This window comes from Selaginella moellendorffii, unplaced genomic scaffold (assembly GCF_000143415.4).
Source record: "Selaginella moellendorffii unplaced genomic scaffold, v1.0 SELMOscaffold_27, whole genome shotgun sequence".
Lineage (NCBI taxonomy): Eukaryota > Viridiplantae > Streptophyta > Lycopodiopsida > Selaginellales > Selaginellaceae > Selaginella > Selaginella moellendorffii.
This window is the reverse complement of record NW_003314288.1, coordinates 1,904,875-1,922,638: the sequence shown is the minus strand read 5'-3', so window position 1 is coordinate 1,922,638 and position 17,764 is coordinate 1,904,875. Positions and strand designations below refer to the sequence as shown.

Here is a 17,764-nt window from a genome sequence, read left to right as displayed (position 1 = left end):
CAAGTTGAGTTAGTTGTGTTCTAGACGAGATTATTTAGTAGAGGGTTGAGCTTTAGCTTTTCCTTGAAAAGTGATTTAGTCGTGGACTATGCTAACTCTACGAGAAGAAGAGTTAGTGATCGATATTAGAATATTGAGTCCTTGCTAGATTTGAGTTCGGGATATAGCAATCATTAATGATTCTTTTTGGGCTTGTTATGAAGTGAGTTATGTCTTGTTATAGATGGATTCATGGAGGATCGTTTGATGATCACTTGTTGAGCATAGCTTCATTATACTTAGCTTTTGGATTGATGCAAATATGCTCTTCATTAGCTTTGGCATTATGAAGTTTGGCTTATGGATGTGTTGAGGAAACTATTGTGGGTTGCACCATGATTTCTTCTTTAGCATTGAAGTTAGCTTCTATGAGACTTGTGCTCATTATTAGGCAATACTTGGCTATAGACTTCTTCAAGCTTTTGGTTCTTTGAGTTTTATGCTCATTATTCCATTTGTTAGAAGTTGTTGGGGAAGGCATTTTGGCTTGTTAGCGTTGATGTTGAAGTTAGTATTTGCATCTAGCAATCATTAGTAATGATTGACTATCATTTAGGATGATTGATTCTCATTGTCAAAGGTTTTGCTTGATTATCGTTGATCTAGAATGATTTGCTATTCTTCGGGATGGTAGATTCCTTCTTAGACGATGATTCTACATATCTCTTTTTGATAGGATGATCGATGATCTTTCATGATGGTTAGTTGTTCTCTTTGATGGCTTTTGGCTTTTTGCAATACCACATGTTCTTTATGGTTTGCTTTGGATTGGTTTCTTGGGTTTGAGACGTCAGTAGGATGTTGCTAACACTTGCTTAGGCAAACTTGAGTTCCTTGGTATTGTTGGCTGGGATCTATTTCGATTGGCTTTTGTGATAGTTGGCAGGCATGAGTGTTTGTTGGTCTTACCACATTCATTCTCTTCTGTTGATTGTTGCTCGAGTTAGTTTTGATAGATTTGGATGTTATTTCCTTTGGGTGATACATTCGCGAGTATTGTGCTTGTTAATCAATGATACTTTGTATTCTTTGAGTTCTCTCTAGTAAGTTGTTGGCTTACTGTCTACTATCTTCGGTAGTTAAGTTTCATCATTGAGTATCCTTGATGATATACTAGCTATTGAATTTTGTTGGATGGTCATTCCTATGTTTGCCAAATTATGATGATCTTCGTGGTTCCTATACTATACTACTAGTTTATCGGATGATAACTTATTTGGAATACATTTGTGTTCTCATCTAAGCTTTATTCACTGATAATTAAATCTCTAAGATATCATTGTTTATGACTTTGATATAGTCCCTATCTATTGATCTTTGAGTTTGGGCCAATATAGGCAGAATGGCTTCGGCACTTCGTGTGCATATTGAAATCTCTAGTCATGGGGTAGCTACTGTCGACTGGTCACATCACCCGCCTCTCTATCGATGTTCCTTATTTTGTTGAAAGGGCGTGACCGTGTAAACAACTCTAACTGCCTGTTTACAGTAGTCTATCTAAACCTTACCGACGGGTTTGGTTTCTTTGCTCAGGAGGGTTGGGGCCTTTGGCTTCTCTCTCTATGTCCCTGCGGGCAAGGCGTATCACACTTTTGTAGCTGGGTGACACCTAGAGCAGCAAGGGTGGCTGACTCCGTTGGTCATTTCCTTGTCGGTGACGGCCAGAAGGTGTCTGAGCTGGTAGCGCATCCGCGTTAGACAAAGAGGTTACCCCCTAACTCATTTAAGTTGGTGCATTTCTCACATAGTGTGAGTACCGTGAACTTTTTATGGAGTTGTTTCCTTGGCGGTATTCTAGACTCAAGTATGCATTGACGAGGACGTCGATCTTCCCAAGGGGGGGAGAGTGTCGCGAATGTGACTTCAGGTATCGAAAGTTACCTGTCGGCCAGTCCTTACAGACACTCTTACCTTACTGCCACGATGGCAGGAGGTCGGTATTGCTGGACCCTTTATTAGTCCCTCTTGTTCAAGTGTTAGTAAACTGGACTTTACATCTGTACTTGGCTGGATGAGCATAAGGAAGGAATTCCTAAGTGTCTATTTAGCTGAGCATACTCGGCCGGGCTTGTTAGTTCTCTTTTGCTCTGTCTTGCACTGGCTTGACAAGAACCCTCGCGTATTGAGATTGGTCCCTCAATATCGCTACATGATAGCTTACCGTGTCTGCCAAACACCCTTGCTATCATGCCCTTTGTGTTAGTCTCATTTCGGTCCCAAATGCTATTTATGGAAAGTGTCCAGATTTGCTCATTTGGCATATCTACGGAATGTAGAGATCGGCCTGAATATAATGGTGTTCGTCCCGTGTCCAAATTCGCAATCTAAGGACATTCCATATTTAGTAAGATTCGAGCTTGTCCCAGAGACTAACTCCTGATACTAAGGGAGGCTTGGGGTGAAAGCCCAAAGCGTGTGTTCCTCAAGGGGGGGGGGGGGGGGGGGCTGTGGGGGTTCCAAATGTATAGTAGGGATAGTGGGTAGGTCGGGTATGGCCAACCAACCTGAGGCATAGTCTAGCTCCCGCTTGCGTGCCTATCCTTGTTCTGCATCCGGCTTGGGTCTAAGCCCAAGTTCCATTCCATGCTAGCTGGTGGAGTACCCATACTCTCACGTTAGGCCACCGGTATGCCGAAATAGCGCCAGACTCCGTTTGGCTCCGTTTTGCGTGCTGGTCTTGGCATTGGGATGCTGGTTGCTCTAGGACTGTTCCAAGTCACTCCGGGCCCCTGTCCCTTCGCTCCTTGGGCTATATGCTCGGGAGTTGCTCCGTGGTCCGGTTCCATCACTCCTTGGCGTCACGCTTAGTTTGGCACCATTCCTTCGTTCAGTGGCCCAAGGCCCTGAACCTCGGGTTCCTATGGACACGTGGCATGTGACACATGGCATCTGTCACGTGGCACAAAGAGGGTTTAGGTTCCGCTTCGTGGTGTTATCCTATGGTAAATCACCATAGGATAAAGGGTCAAAACCACGTGCGCTACAACCAGAATGTTCTCCAATTATAAAAAAATCTCCATTAATTACAATAGTAATATGGTTTACCTTTTCAATGTTTATCATTACTAAAACCTTCTTGAAAGTTTTATATTTACTATAGCAAAAATATATTCAATTATTATCAATTATATAAAGTAAATCTTATTTAGATTTTTTCTTCTTCTTACATAGATGTATATGATAAGTTAACTTTCTAAACTTCTATTAATACTAGCATCCACTATGATAGAAAAGTAAGGGCTAGCTTGAATATCTTGAAAAATATTTTTTTATAGCACATTATTTATATATTTTATAAACTCTTTCCCACTCATAGAATTCACATAAGTTTGATATTTTATAGCATTTCTGTAAACCTACTAAATTCATAAATATTTATAGTTTTTTAAAGGCAATCTCTTCTTCACAATAAAGTATGTGTGTTGTATTAAAGAAATCAATCTGTTTTTATATTAATCCTCTTAAGCAATAACACATTTAGGGATAGATTGTCAATAAGATCAAGACTGGAAAATGCAAAAGACAAAGAGAAAAGCTAGTGGAAACAAAGAAGAGGCTTTAGATTGGCGTTGATTCAGATTGTGAAGAAATGGAACAAGGCTAACCTATATATACTATAGGTTGATGAAGCTCCACTACTCTTGGATCAAGGACGGCCTAAATATAGCTGAGGTTGAGGAGGCGCCACATCAATATCAAGAATGTGGCTTGAGACTCAGGAATCGTACAGGAAATCAGAGAGTCGGAAATAGGGAAGTGTCTTGAGAGTCAGGAATAGGGAAGTGTCTTGAAAATCAGGAATGTGGTCTGCAGGTCAGGAATCCGGTGAGAGTCAGGAATGTGGCAAGAATTGGGGGATTCCTAACAGCACCCCCTCCTCAAAAACGAGTGGAACGAGGATGTGAATGAGAACGACGAGGAGGATGAGATGAGCGGCGAGGGATGGGAGATGGAGAAAAAGAATGAGGACTGGGACGAGAAGGATAGCAGCGGTGGAAGTCCTGAACAAGGTCAGGAGAATGAATTAGGTTGTCTGTAGGTTCCCAAGTACGTTCTTCAGGCCCGTTACCCTTCCAGTCGACCAGATAGTAGAGTTTAGACCGTGAAATCTTGGAATCAAGGATGTCCTGAACCTCGTACTCAGACCCATCCTTGAGCTGCACTGGTGGAGGTGGAGGAATGACCCAATCGGGAATAGGACTAGGAATATAAGGCTCAAGGAGAGAGGAATGAAAAACAGGGTGAATTTGATATGAGGAGGGAAGTGTAAGGCGATAAGTGACAGGATTAATGATGGCAGTGATAGGGAAAGGACCGAGGCGTTTGAAATCAAGTTTTGGACAGGGCCTGGTGGTGGAGATATTTCGCCTGAGGAGCCAGACTTTATCCCCGATATTGTAAGGGGGACAATCCTGACGATGGACATTGGCAAATGTTTTGTGAGATTCCTGAGCACGATGGAGGTGGAAGGAGATGGAGTTGTGGATTTCTTGGAGGTTGGAGACAAATGCCTTAGAGCGAGGATTTGAATGAGAGGATTCGGATGGAGAAGAAAGTGAGAGATTGAATCGGGGATTTCGGCCAGAGTTTGCAAAGAAGGGGGAAATTCGAAGAAAGGAGTGAACAGAGTTGTTATAGGAGAACTTAGCAAGGGGAAGGATATCGAACCAGTTATCCGGATGATAGTTGATGAAGCACCTCAAGAATTGTTCCAACGTCTGAATCGTTCGCTCGGACTGCCCATCAGTTTGAGGATGATACGCCGAAGAGAGGTTGGCCTTCACTCCAAGCAGCTACAAAAACCGTTTCCAGAAATGAGAGATGAACTGAGGCCCCCGACCCGAAACCACATCTGTAGGAATCCCATGAAGTTGGAAAATTTCCTGAATACCAGTTTTGCCATGTCCTCCCCGAAAACTCCTTGGTACATGGCAAGAAGTGCGCCATCTTTGTGAAGCGATCCACCACGACTAAAATGCTATTGAAGCCTTCAGAACTCGGAAGATCACTCAAGAAATCCATGGAGATGGATTCCCAAGGACCTGAAGGGACCGGAAGGGAACGAAGCAAACCTGAAGGAAGGTGGCGAGGTACCTTATTCCAGGCGCAAGTGTCACAGGAGGTAACAAAAGCTTTGATGTAGTTGTCCATGTGAGGCCACCAAAAGTCCCGTGCAACTAGCTCATAGGTTTTCGCAATGCCGAAGTGACCAGCAATCGGGCTATCGTGGCACGCCATCAGGACCAACCTTCGAGCATCACCTTCAGGAACGTAAAGTTGCTCCCCACGGTATAATAAGCCATCTAAGAACTCGAACTCGTCAAATTGCCGGCAATCGGGAGTCACAGAGTGTCCAGCCTGAAGATGGGGGAAAATGTCGCTGGCGAGATCATCAGATTGAAGATCGTTTCTGATTGCATCCATCAAAGAGGAGTCCTGCGGGGCCAGGGAAATTGCCATAACTTGAAGCCGATCAGGACCGAGGATAACTTGATCTTGTTGATCGAAGGCAGCATTACCAGGCCTGAGACTGAGATAGGAGCGCCTTGAAAGAGCATCAGGAAGGCCTTGAAGCTTTCCAGGTCTGTACTTGATAACAAAGTTAAACCGACTCAAGAATTGTGCCCACCTTGCTTGACGACAGCTTAAAACTCGGGAAGTGGCAAAGTCCTCGAGATTTTTGTGATCCGTCCAGACTGTTGTTTGATGGCCCGCCCCCTCCAAGAAATGGCGCCACTCTCCAAAGGAATCCACGATGGCAAGGAGCTCCTTGTAGTGGATTTCGTAATTGATCTCCGCAGGCTGAAATTTTTGAGAATGGAAAGCGACCGGATGAAGTTCTTGATCCGCTCCAAGTTGAGACAACACAGCACCAATGGCAAAGTCGGAGGCATATGCCTCAATGAAGAAAGGTTGTGAGGAATCAGCATGGATCAAAATGGGAGTAGAACTGAAGGCTACCTTGAGTGTGTCGAAGGCGTGCTACGCAACAGCAGACCAAGAGAAGGGAACATCCTTACGAGTGAGATGCGTGAGAGGAAGGACAATATTAGAGTAGTGATCAATGAATTTGCGGTAGAAATTGGCGAAGCCAAGGAAAACCTGAACGTCCGACATTGATTGTGGAGGCTCCCACTCGAGAATAGTCTTGACTTTGGCAGGATCCATTGTGATACCCTCAGGAGTGACAATGTACCCAAGGAACTCCACAGATTGCTGATCGAAGGAACATTTCTCAAGCTTCGCGTATAGGCCGTATTCACGCAGCTTTGCCAGCACCTTGTGTACGTGTTCGTCGTGCTCCTCCTGAGTTTTTGAGTAGATGAGGATGTCATCAAGGTAGACGATCACCATCTGATCAAGAAACTCCCGAAAGACATTGTTCGCCATGTGTTGGAAAACTGCTGGAGCATTTGTCAAGCCAAATGGCATGACAGTGTACTCGAAGTGGCCATAGCGAGTTCGGAATGCAGTCTTCCATTCATCACCAAGCCGGATCCGGATCAGGTTGTATGCGCCACGGAGATCAATCTTGGTGAAGAAGCGGGCACCGCCGAGGCGTTCCAACAGGTCCGAGATCAGGGGCAGCGGATAACGGTTCCGAACAGTCACTTTGTTCAAACCTCGGTAATCGATGACTAGCCGCAAACTCCCATCCTTCTTCTTGACAAAGAAGACAGGCGCTCCAGCTGGGGACTACGAATGCTAAATGTACCCCGAAGCAAGGTTCTCATCCACGTACTCTTTGTGGGCTTTAAGCTCGGACGGGGATAACCCATAGATAGGCCCTCACGGAGGTGACGCTCCTTCCTGTAAATCAATGGGACAGTCATAAGGCCAATGAACAAGTAGTACACTAGCTTTTTTCTTGTCAAACACATCCCCAAAATCATGATACTTCTCAGGAAGACTGACAGGAAAAACATGCAAAGCAAAAAGGAAAATAGGTTCTTCATGAAGGAGTTCTTTCATAGTGATTGTGGAGATAGGAGGAGGTGTACGACTAAATGGAATGATGAAATGAGGATACTATCCAGTGTAAGATGGAAGAGAGGAAAAAGAAGAGGGTGAAAACTTCGTAGAGTCAGGAACAGAACCCCGATTTAAGTTTAGGGAACTTTTCCTAATTCGGACTCGATGAATAGTAGGGGAAGCCGTGGGAGATGGTGATGTGGGAGAGATGAGCTGTAATTCCTTCCAACAAATCTGAGGCTGATGTAGTTGAAACCAAGGAAGACCGAGCACCACAGAGGAGGACTTGCTATTGATGATGTTGAAGGCGATATCGGTGACGGTGGATCCGATGTGTACTCGAACGGGCAACGTTTCCCTAAGTCCAGAAGATGGAGACACAAAATGCCCGCCGATGCCTTCAACCCTCAGATCCCATATGGTAGGAGAAAGAGGAACGTGATGTCGGGCAGCAAAGTCCGTGTCCATGAAGCAGGAAGTTGCACCCGAGTCCAGTAGCGCCAAAGCCTTGAGTCCTGATTGTCCGATGAAAGAAAGAAGACATTAGACGCGGAAGTTGCGGGAATTGGTGGTGGCTTTGATGAAAGGTGGTGAGGAGTTTGATAAAGAAGAAAAGTGATTTTTATTCGGGGAGTCCAAACAGACAGCTCTTACTCTGTTTGGACAGGGTCGTTTCCCAACTGCAATAGAGGTGGACTTTGAGGCAGAGTGAACTCGAGCAGTCGAGGAGGCTTCTTAGGACACACAGCTGCTTTGTGATTAGGATCAGCACAGTAGAGGCAAAGATTATGAGATATTCGACATTGCTTCTCAGCAGGACTCAACTTCCCTCTAATGAGTTGGGGAGTACCAGAAATATCCATCGGGACCGGAGCAGTGGGTTCAGGAGTATGCCCCGAAGGCTCAAGCTGGGATTCCTAAGTCTGGGACGGAAAAACAGCGGCGCAGCGACTTTCCTGACGACGTTCAAAGAGACGATTGTCACATCGAACAGCTTTGTTGATGGCGTCCGATAAGTCCTTGGGATCCTCCATGGTGAGCAACAAATCCTTGACACCGTTGTTGAGGCCGAAACGAAATTGGTCAATCAGGGCCCGCTCATCCCACTGAGTGTCCAAGGCAAGGAGTTGGAACTCTGTAGCGTAGATTGAGGCAGGACGAGACCCCTAAGAGAGATGTCTCATCTTTGTGGTAGCAGCCCGAACCCGATCCGTCTCGCCAAAACATGCTTCGAGCTTCTCTTTGAACAATTGAAGATCCATCAGCTCCGGAACCACGACCACTTTCATGCTCTTCTCCAGAAGAGGAGAAAACCATGACAAAGCTGCACCTTCAAGCAACGTCCCAATCGCGCCAATTTGAGACTCGGGAGTGGGGTACTGCCGATGTTGAAGTGCAAAGATCAGCTCCATTTGGTTCAAAAATCTGCGAAGCTCCAAATGCTTGCCTGAAAGTTTCGCCGGGAAACTCACCTTCGGTTCAGAAACTTTGTTGGATCCTTGAGCCGAAAGTGAAGCAAGCTCCTGCTGCATGCGAAGAAGGGTCGCCTTCAGCTCGGTATTCTTAGACTGGATTTTTGCAAGGACTTCGGCAAAGAAATCAGGATGGCTTGGAGACTCCATCGGCAAGAAGAAAGGAAAAAAAAAAGGAATAAAAGACAAAGGCAATCAAATAATCGAAACGAGCTAAAACAAAAGCAAAAAGCATAATCTGAATTAAACTGTCAAGACCCCCAACAAGATCAAGATTGGAAAATGCAAAAGACAAAGAGAAAAGCTAGTGGAAACAAAGAAGAGGCTTTAAATTGGCATTGATTCAGATTGTGGAGAAATGGAACAAGGCTAATCTATATATACTATAGGTTAATGAAGCTCCACCACTCTTGGATCGAGGACGGCCTAAATATAGCTGAGGTTGAGGAGGTGCCACATAATAGGGAAGTGTCTCGAGAATCATGAATGTGGTCTGCATGTCAGGAATTCGGTGAGAGTCAGGAATGTGGCAAGAATTGGGGGATTCCTGACATAGATAGCCCTTTTTTTTCTTTACTTTCCAAATAGTTATATTTAATTGATGTTGTTTGGAATTGTTATTCTTTTTCAAAGTTGGTTTTTGAAGAGTAAAATAACCATTTTTACCAAAAGGATTATCCTTTCTAGCATATACAGATGTTGTACATTTCATCTTCTGCTTGTCTTTAGTATCCACCATATAATATACTTAAGTAAAATTGAGTTTTGAATGTTTTATTCTTTTGACTATTTGAAATATTAACTTCTTCTTCTGCTGTTCATCCTTTAATCTAATTTTAGGTCTTTCATCAAAAAGTGAATTATGGATTGCCATATTTTGTTGATATATCTTTCTTTTCTCCATCTTAGTAGTAGTAGTGATAAATATTTTAATCCCATATTGTTGTTGCTATCATTGCTTACCCATCTATGCTAGACCTAATCCGTGGTTAAACACTAGGATATTCTTAAGATATTTTTAATACTATTTGGTAAAATATTATTCATACTACAATATACAAATTTTCTTTGCCTTATAAGTCATAGGGCTAAAATATTTTTGTACTTTAGTGCAAGGTGACTTATCATTCAAATAGTAGGCTAAATTAGAATCTAGCAAGTTAAACAGCTTTAAAAGGTGTAATTTTGAGGCCTGATTTGAAAGTATGTTTGGAGTATGACACCACAATTATACCTTTGTGCAATGTTTTACTTTTCCCTATTGTTCTTGATTATTTTACTTATCTTATATATATTTGGTACTATAAAGATGTTGAAGCCCTACATGCTTGTTATTTATAAGAAAAAAATGAAACTTGCCTTTATGACAAAATTCAATGCATTAAACTCTGATTTTGAGGATCATCTTGAGAAATTAATAGCAACTCACTTTGTTTGCCAATACATATTGGTGAAACATTTTCAATTGATTCTTTAGTTGAGAACTTAAATATTATGAAGGAAATACCTCTCCAACCTAAAAGTTTGCCTCATTGATTGTTTGACATAACAAGAAAGAAAGTTTTTACCCTTGCCATAATGAAATATACTTTACTGTTCCTATGGTATTTTTTACCTCTACCAACCTACAAGTAATAAAAGTAAAATATTCTTTGTCAAGAATTTAAATTTAAAACTCAAGGTTCCTTTTATCCAAATACTGGAAGAAAGGTTATTAAAACTATGTGAAGGTTAGTTTAGATTCCACTTAAGAATTACAAGAAGGGTGAAGGCGGCGGCGGCGGCTATGGCGCTGTCGAGCGTCACCACAGAGGAGTACACTTCGCTGTTTCGGCAGTCGCAGCTTCCGGAGGAGGAGATGCTCACAAAGGGGATTCTTACCAAGAGCCTGGAAGAGGTAATTTGGATGGATCCACTCGATTGGATGGGTTTTTCTTCAATCTTTGATCCCAAATTGGATCGTCGATCAGGTGCTCAGGATGCATGGAGTACGCAGCGCTACCGTCTTCCGGACCAAGGTAGTGGGGCGTGGTGCTACATTTCTTTTCCAACAATCGTGCTTGCTTTGATTTGGTTTTTGATCGATCTTTATTTCTTCCTTGGTAGGTCCAGATGCTCGAAGCCCTGAAGAACACGAAGATGATAAGTCTCTTCCGCTCCACACTCGATTCTTCCGAGATCAAGGGCGCCGCCGTCGATCCCGCGGCTGATCTCAAGGCGCTGCATTGGAGCGACGGGGAGATCCTCGAGGTGGTGACGCTGGAGCCAATCACTCGAGAAGAATGATCGAGCAAACAATGCGAAAACGTTCCACTTCGATAAAAGGAAATGGTACAATCGAAGGTTTAAAAGTACCGTACCGGAAAGAATCATTCCCCGGAATATTCCATGTGCGGAACGAAGATTACCACGTCACGGTGGGAAGGGCGGCAGCTTCGATTCATCCAATCCAGGATCCAATTTTTTCTCTCAAAGGTAGCGTAGTAGTAGAGAGCGGCCAGTGAAGAGAAAGAGGAGGGTATCAGGAATTAAAGTGGTCACTCCCGCTTTTCTCGATCGATTTTCGCGGATCGAATCCGTGGATGGTGCTACATCATGGGCCTGGTGATTGGCTTCGTTTTGGGGCTTCTTCTCGGCCTAGCGCTGACGATCGCCTTCGTTCTCTGCGAGAACCAGCGATCCCAAGCTCGCAGGAAACTGGTGAGTGCTCCTCTTCTTTCGTTTTCTCTGCATTCTAGAGCCTTCTCCAATCATCCCAAATTTTGCTTCCTCGCGGCAGGCGGTCTCCACGGCGGCATTCTCGCAACTAAGCGTGGAGGATGTGAGGAAGCTCTTTAGCAAGCAGTCTTTACCGCAGTGGGTCCTCTTCACCCAGTATGACAAGGTTCAGTTAAAGCCTCTAGTGTTTCTTCCTCGCTAACAATTCTTCTCTGTTAAGTAACACCGGTTGGTTTTCTTCTCTATTAAGTAACACCGCCTTCTTTTCTTTCTTTTTCTATAGGTGTCGTGGCTAAACTACGAGCTCCGGAAGATGTGGCCATTCATAGATCAGGTTCGTCGAGAAAAATTTTTATTTTTTTTAGAAAAACAAGTCTCAAGTTCTCGTGATTTTGTTTAACAGGCAACCTCGGAGCTCACTAGAGTTATCGTGGAACCCATACTGGAGCAATACAAACCCCCGGTTATTTCTTCTCTCAAGTTCCAAAAGTTCACGCTCGGCACTGTCGCGCCACAGTTTGTAGGTCCAAGAATCACAGTTCCTTGCCACAAACTTTTGAAAGTGGAGTGACTTTGTGGAGCCTTTTTCTTGTTTTCTTTTGTGCAGGCATACAAAAGGTGGAAACAACCGACGATGAGATCGTGTTGGAGATGGAGCTGCAGTGGGATGGGAATCCCAGCATTATACTTGGCGTGAAAACCATGCTTGGAGTGTCGCTCCCACCAGTACAGGTAGCGCGCGTTGAAAATCTTAAGCATTTTTCCGCTCATGTTTGTCAAACTTCTATGGAAAACACAAAAAAAGGTGAAGGACATTGGAGTAACTGGTGTCTTTCGCGTTGTTCTCAAGCCTCTAGTCGATACTTTCCCGTGCTTTGGAGCCATTATGTACTCGCTGCGTGAACAGGTTAGCAGTGATTTTTCTCCCATCTTTTTGCTGAGAGTGCTGTTCATTGTTGCCAGAAAAAACTTGATTTCAAGCTCAAGTTTATCGGCGGAGACATCAAAGCATTTCCAGTGCTTGCAGGAGCAATCGATGTAAGCGTTGTGTTTGCTCTCTACTCCTTGTTTTTTCTCCCATGAACGTATAATCTATAGGGAATGATAAGAACGGCGGTGACGGACTCGTTCCTCTGGCCAATGCGGCAAGTTGTGCCAATTCTCGCGGGTGACTATAGGTAACTCACGCATCTTTCATGAACTTCACTCGACACAGATTTCTTGGTGCCGTATAACAGTGATCTCCAACTCCGTACGTGTGGAAGACTAGTTGTCAAGGTGGTACAAGCGAAAGACTTGCTCAACATGGACTTGTTTGGAAAATCCGATCCTTTCGCGCAGCTCTTTATCCGTCCCATACCGGCCCGGAGAAAAAGAACCAAAACAATCGTAAGGAAGTCTTACGAATTTTTTTTCTTCATGAATCTTTGAAAACTTTGCAGGATAACGACCTGAACCCGGTATGGAACGAAGTTTTTGAGTTTGAAATAGAAGATCCGGCAACGCAGAAGCTGTTTGTTCACATTTTCGACGAAGACAGCGTCCAGGCCTCGGAGCTAATCGGATCGACTCAAGTGCCGGTGAGAGAGCTACAGCCGGGGAGCTTAACCGAGTACTGGCTTCCACTCGTCAAGGATCTCGGCAACAAGAAGGAAAACAAGTATAGAGGCCAGGTAAACTTCATGCAAGCTCTTCTTTCTTTCCATTTAGCATTCCAATGACAACAGGTCCAGCTCGAGCTTCTTTACATGCCGCTAGACGTGGATTCACGGCCGGAAGGTGGTACAAAGTCACAAACACCAAGAACACCGCTCGTAAATGGCGTCCAGCACCACAGGCGAGCTTCCTCTTTGGCATCAAAGCTTTCATCCAAGAGCTTCATCAAGCCGGCTGCCGTGCACTATCGAGTCTTGTCCTCGGGCGACGATCAGCTAGCTGCTAGTGGAACGCTGGGCGTGACGGTGATTCGAGGGGAGAACTTGGTGGCCAAGGATTTCAATGGCAAGTCGGATCCATATGTGGTGATTTACATGAAAGGAAGCAAAGCGAAGATGCAAAAGACCAGCGTAAGTGGTGTTAGAGCTTGTTCTTGAGGGGTGTTCTAAAGTTTTAGAGAACTTTCTTCCAGGTGATGCGCAAGACGCTCAATCCGGAGTGGAACCAAAGGTTTCAATTCCCCGTGGAGGACGCGAGGAACGATATGGTTGTGGTGGAAGTTTGGGACCGCGATGTGTTTGGAAAGGTGGATCTTCCATAGAAAAACTTAGAGCTCCATGGATCTAACAAGTTTTCTTTCCAGGATTTTATGGGAAGTTGTGCGCTTACACTCTCCAAAGTTCTCACCGAGAGATCATACTACGAAGTAGTGACGCTTTCTCCTCGAGCGGCTGGAAAGCTTCACTTGCATTTAGAATGGACGAATGCTTAAGAATGAATTAGTGAGGAATTTTATTAGTACAAAGTAATCAAACTTATGAATGATATACTCCAATCAAAGCAGTCGCTTAGATCGATCGCCATGATTAAAACCAATCGACTAGCCTAGAAAGCTAAATGTGCTACTCACGATCCAACAGTACGCCCTATAGCCGTCAGCACTTACCATCTTCTTAACTGTTGACATTCCAGCCGTTAGATCTCCCTCCTTCCATCCCAGCCGTCCAATCCCAGCCTTCCCATTTTTCCAATTGGCGAGGGGTTTCTTTCGTTGTGTGTGGAGAGAAGGCGAGAGCTATGGCGGAGGGAGCTCCGACGACGGTGATCCTCGCGCGCCGGCCGGGCTATGGCACCGCGGGAACGGGGACGACGGTGCTGGCCAATAATTTCTGGGTGCGCTTCGACAAGACGAGGAATGTTTTCCACTACGATGTAGGTTCTTGCTCGATCGATCCTTCTCTCCTTGCTTATTTCGCGTCCTTGCCGCTGGTTCTTGCGATTCCAGGTGGTTGTGACCCCCGATGTTCCCGCGGGATTCAAGCGAGCCATCATCCAGGCCATGATCGAGCAGTACAAGAATGAGAAGATCCAGTGCTTGCCGGTCTACGATGGAGAGAAGAGCCTCTACACGGCGAAATCGATCGGCGATAGCCTAGAGCTGGACGTGAAGCTCGGGGATGTCGACGATAGTGGAAGAAGGAGGCAAGATTTCGAGGCTTTTTCTCTCGTTTGTGCTGATTTCGAGCAATGTATGTTGCCAGGAGAGACACAGACTTTCGTGTCACACTGCGGCTTGCCTCGAGGCCGAATTTGGGCTCGCTCGCGAATTTTCTAGGCGGGAGAACCACTGTTTGCCCACACGACACGATCCAAGTCATGGATCTCGTCTTGAGGGAGTGTGCTACGAACTCGAAGAAGTAAGAACGCTCGCTCTTGTTCTTCCTTCTTTCTTTGTCTAAAAGGGTGGAACTCAATGCAGCCTTGTTCCTGGTGGTCGGTCTTTCTTCTCCCCTAACCTGGGAAACAAGGATCTTGGAGGGGGCCTCGTCGCGTGGCAAGGCTTCTATATGTCCATCCGTCCAGCACAGGACAATTTGCTCGTCCTTAACATTGGTACGAGTTTCCAGAGTTTCCAGGTTGCGTTCTTTTATTCTTTATTTTTTCTTCTCGCAGACATGACCGGGAATGCGTTTATCAAGGAGGGGCAGACTCTGGTGGAGTTTGTGAGCCGGTCTTTTGGTGCCGATCCTCGCGATCTGGATCGTAACATGCGTCGGCAGGATGCACAGGGCGACACTTACCGCGTCAAGGTTGAGATTTCTCTTTCTTTCTTTTTTTTCCTTCATCTTAGAATGTGCTTTTCCTAAGCAAAGCGATCTTTTGTGTAGATGAAGAAGCTGGTGAAAGGCCTCAAGGTGGAAACAAGTCACTGCAAGACCAAACGAAAACTCAAGATTGTGAGCTTGACGCGACAGCCACTGGAAACTTTGAAGTAAGTGCCCCCTGCTTTCAAGTTCGTGTTCTTCGCTAACGTCGTTTTTGTAAAGCTTTAATATGAATGGCATGCAAGTTTCTGTAGCCGATTATTTTCGGCAAACTTATGGTTTAAACCTGGCTTTTGGGGGGTTTCCTGCTGTGGAGCAAGGATCCGGTGATCGGAAAAAGTATATCCCGCTCGAGGTTTGCCTATCCTTCTGCTGTTTGACGAGTAATCCATTGTTGTTGGGCAGCTCTGCCGACTCGTTAAGGGCCAGAATTTTACCAGAAGGGTGAATGACGACCAGAGAAAGGGGCTCTCTGCAATGACATGCTGCCTACCTGAGCAACGCGTGAACGCCACACAACAGGTTTGGGCAGCTTCATTTCTACCTCGACAAACGTTTTTGTCCAGGCCTGCTTAAATCTGAAAAAACAAAGTGAAGATCACGCCAAAGAGTTCGGAGTGGAAATCAATCCTAACTGGACTAGAGTTCCAGCTCGAGTTCTTAATCCTCCAAAGGTTGGGTTTACTAGCAGACCTCGTGAAGTAGACAAATAAAAATTCGTAAGTGCAGGTGAAGTATGGAAATGGTGAAATTTGTCCCCGCGATGGGACGTGGAACATGATAAACAAGGTGCAAGCAATTGGGAAGATTGTGCTATTCATGACGCAGATGAATGCGTGCAGAAAATGGTTGAAGGGCGGGAGATCAAACATTGGGGCATTATTAGCTGCTCTAACCGTGTGAGAGAAAATGACCTTCAAAGGATAGCACAGCAGCTCTCGTCAGCATGTCTTTCTTATGGAGTGGTACGTCTGCAGAATTCTTCTTTTACTAGCTTTTCTTAATGCTTCTTTTACAGGGCTTGGACGTGAATGTCGTAATGCCTCCGCTGGTGGTGACTGTTCCACAGACGGTGGACGAAGCGATACGGTCTTCCGTGAAAAAACTTGCGGAGCGGAATATCGAGCTCCAGCTGCTCGTGTGCATTCTACCAGATCGTGAACACAAGCCATTTTATGGTAAGATTTGCGGTGACTGTGATTCATGTTCAGTGAACACTTCTTCCTTCTTCACAGTGACTATCAAGCGCTTATGCGAGCTTGAACTTGGCGTCATAACTCAATGCGCGCAGGAGGGTAAAATTAGGAAGTGTGATCCTCGCTACCTCGCAAACCTTATTTTAAAAATCAATGCCAAGGTATTATGCGAAATGTTTTCTTTCGTTGGCTATTGACGAGGTTTCGACAGTTCGGAGGGAAAAACGCAGTTATATGTGCGCAAGATCTGAAGAAATGCAAGCCGGTAGCAGACTCGCCAACTCTGATAATCGGTGCGGACGTTTCTCATCCTCGTGCTGGGGAGGAAACAGGGTGCTCAATGGCAGCGGTACGTAACGATATAAAGATGGATGCTCTCACTGACATAAAGAACATCCAGGTTGTGGCGAGTATGGATTGGCCCGGGTTTGCGCAGTATGCGACGGTCGTGAGAAGTCAGCCTTCGCGACAGGAGATGTTGGACGACCTGTTCTGGGAGAACGTTGACGAGCAGGGCCGTAGTGTCAGTGGTGGCATTTTCAAGTAAGTGTGTTCTTACGGTGTGGTGCATTAACATTGTTTTTCTGTTTTTCTTTGCAACAGGGAGATGTTGATGGCATTCCATCACCGGACGAACTTTATCCCTGAGCGTATAATTTATTACAGGTAACAAAAGGAAATGGTCGGGATTTAGAAGCTTACATTAACATTCCAGAGACGGAGTAAGCGAAGGACAGTTCGAAGCTGTGCTTCGTAGCGAATACGAGTCGCTTCAGCGAGTAAGTTTGTAAACATTTTGACTTCGATCGGGTGTCTAAAATCTTGGCACGTCGCAGGCTTGTTCCGCTCTAGGCTGGAGCGGTGGGCCTCCGGAGCAGGCTGAAAAGCGGTCCAAGCAACCATCAAAGGGTCCCAAGATCACGTTCATAGTGGTGCAAAAGAGACACCATACCTGTTTTTTCCCAGCCACGAAGCCAACTGGGAAAAACCAGAACATCAGCCCGGGGACAATCGTCGATAAAGTCGTGTGCCATCCGACAAACTTCGACTTCTACCTTTGCAGCCACCAGGGAATCAAGGTACTCCCAAGAAATCCCCACAGTGATTTCTCATTCTTAAACTTGCCTGCGGCACTGTGCAGGGGACTAGCCGGCCCGTGCACTACCACGTCCTCAAAGACGAGAATGGGTTTACTGCTAACGAGATCCAGCAGTTCACGCACGACCTCTGCTACCTCTACTCTCGCTGCACCCGAGCTGTTTCGTATGGTAAGTCCGAAGCTTGTCTCTTTCGATGCAAAAACGATAACTTCTCTCGCAGTTCCACCGTGCTATTACGCTCACTTGGCAGCACAGCGAGCGCAGGCTTGGGTGGATCCCGAGGGCTCCACGCCTCCAACGACGGCGAGTGGGGGAGGGTCGGACGCCGGAGGTGGTCCTGCTGGTGGTTCTCGTGGAGGGAGGCGTGCTGCTCGACGAGTTCCCTCTGGACCAGTGCGGCCGCTTCCTCCGATGCACGAGAAGATCCGGAACACCATGTTTTACATCTAAGAAGGTTTGCAAGGTTTGAGAAACGAGCATATTTTGCGAGGATTAGCGTTATAGTG

The 17,764-nt window shown here is 45.4% G+C and overlaps 2 protein-coding genes across 2 annotated transcripts; both read left to right on the top strand.

Moving 5' to 3' along the window:
* The first annotated feature begins 10,235 nt into the window (after nt 1-10,235).
* Nucleotides 10,236-13,712, top strand: LOC9630002 (synaptotagmin-5). Its single transcript, XM_002975427.2, has 15 exons — nt 10,236-10,380; nt 10,454-10,501; nt 10,590-11,183; nt 11,263-11,367; nt 11,485-11,535; nt 11,605-11,725; nt 11,809-11,933; nt 12,007-12,108; nt 12,165-12,239; nt 12,300-12,379; nt 12,440-12,590; nt 12,644-12,874; nt 12,929-13,267; nt 13,330-13,443; nt 13,501-13,712. The coding sequence occupies exons 3-15, from the start codon at nt 11,079-11,081 to the stop codon at nt 13,627-13,629; spliced, it is 1,728 nt and encodes a 575-aa protein (XP_002975473.1). The 5' UTR covers nt 10,236-10,380; nt 10,454-10,501; nt 10,590-11,078; the 3' UTR covers nt 13,630-13,712.
* Nucleotides 13,713-14,405: 693 nt separating this feature from the next.
* LOC9629618 (protein argonaute 1B) lies at nt 14,406-17,731 on the top strand. The gene is made up of 18 exons (XM_024680220.1): nt 14,406-14,554; nt 14,617-14,750; nt 14,811-14,947; nt 15,026-15,129; nt 15,185-15,317; nt 15,368-15,484; nt 15,529-15,636; nt 15,692-15,751; nt 15,805-15,927; nt 15,981-16,140; nt 16,198-16,319; nt 16,370-16,507; nt 16,559-16,701; nt 16,762-16,824; nt 16,874-16,937; nt 16,995-17,237; nt 17,300-17,426; nt 17,479-17,731. The coding sequence occupies exons 1-18, from the start codon at nt 14,514-14,516 to the stop codon at nt 17,706-17,708; spliced, it is 2,247 nt and encodes a 748-aa protein (XP_024535988.1). The 5' UTR covers nt 14,406-14,513; the 3' UTR covers nt 17,709-17,731.
* Nucleotides 17,732-17,764: the final 33 nt, after the last annotated feature.

Bases quoted from the DNA above. Each gene is read 5' to 3' on its own strand.
- LOC9630002 (XM_002975427.2), top strand. From the start codon at position 11,079: ATGGGCCTGGTGATTGGCTTCGTTTTGGGGCTTCTTCTCGGCCTAGCG. The intron at 11,536-11,604 runs GTTCGTCGAGAA...TTTGTTTAACAG, and splicing joins TGTGGCCATTCATAGATCAG to GCAACCTCGGAGCTCACTAG. The intron at 12,875-12,928 runs GTAAACTTCATG...CAATGACAACAG, and splicing joins AAAACAAGTATAGAGGCCAG to GTCCAGCTCGAGCTTCTTTA.
- LOC9629618 (XM_024680220.1), top strand. From the start codon at position 14,514: ATGGATCTCGTCTTGAGGGAGTGTGCTACGAACTCGAAGAA. The intron at 14,751-14,810 runs GTACGAGTTTCC...TTCTTCTCGCAG, and splicing joins TTTGCTCGTCCTTAACATTG to ACATGACCGGGAATGCGTTT. The intron at 15,130-15,184 runs GTAAGTGCCCCC...GTTTTTGTAAAG, and splicing joins CAGCCACTGGAAACTTTGAA to CTTTAATATGAATGGCATGC.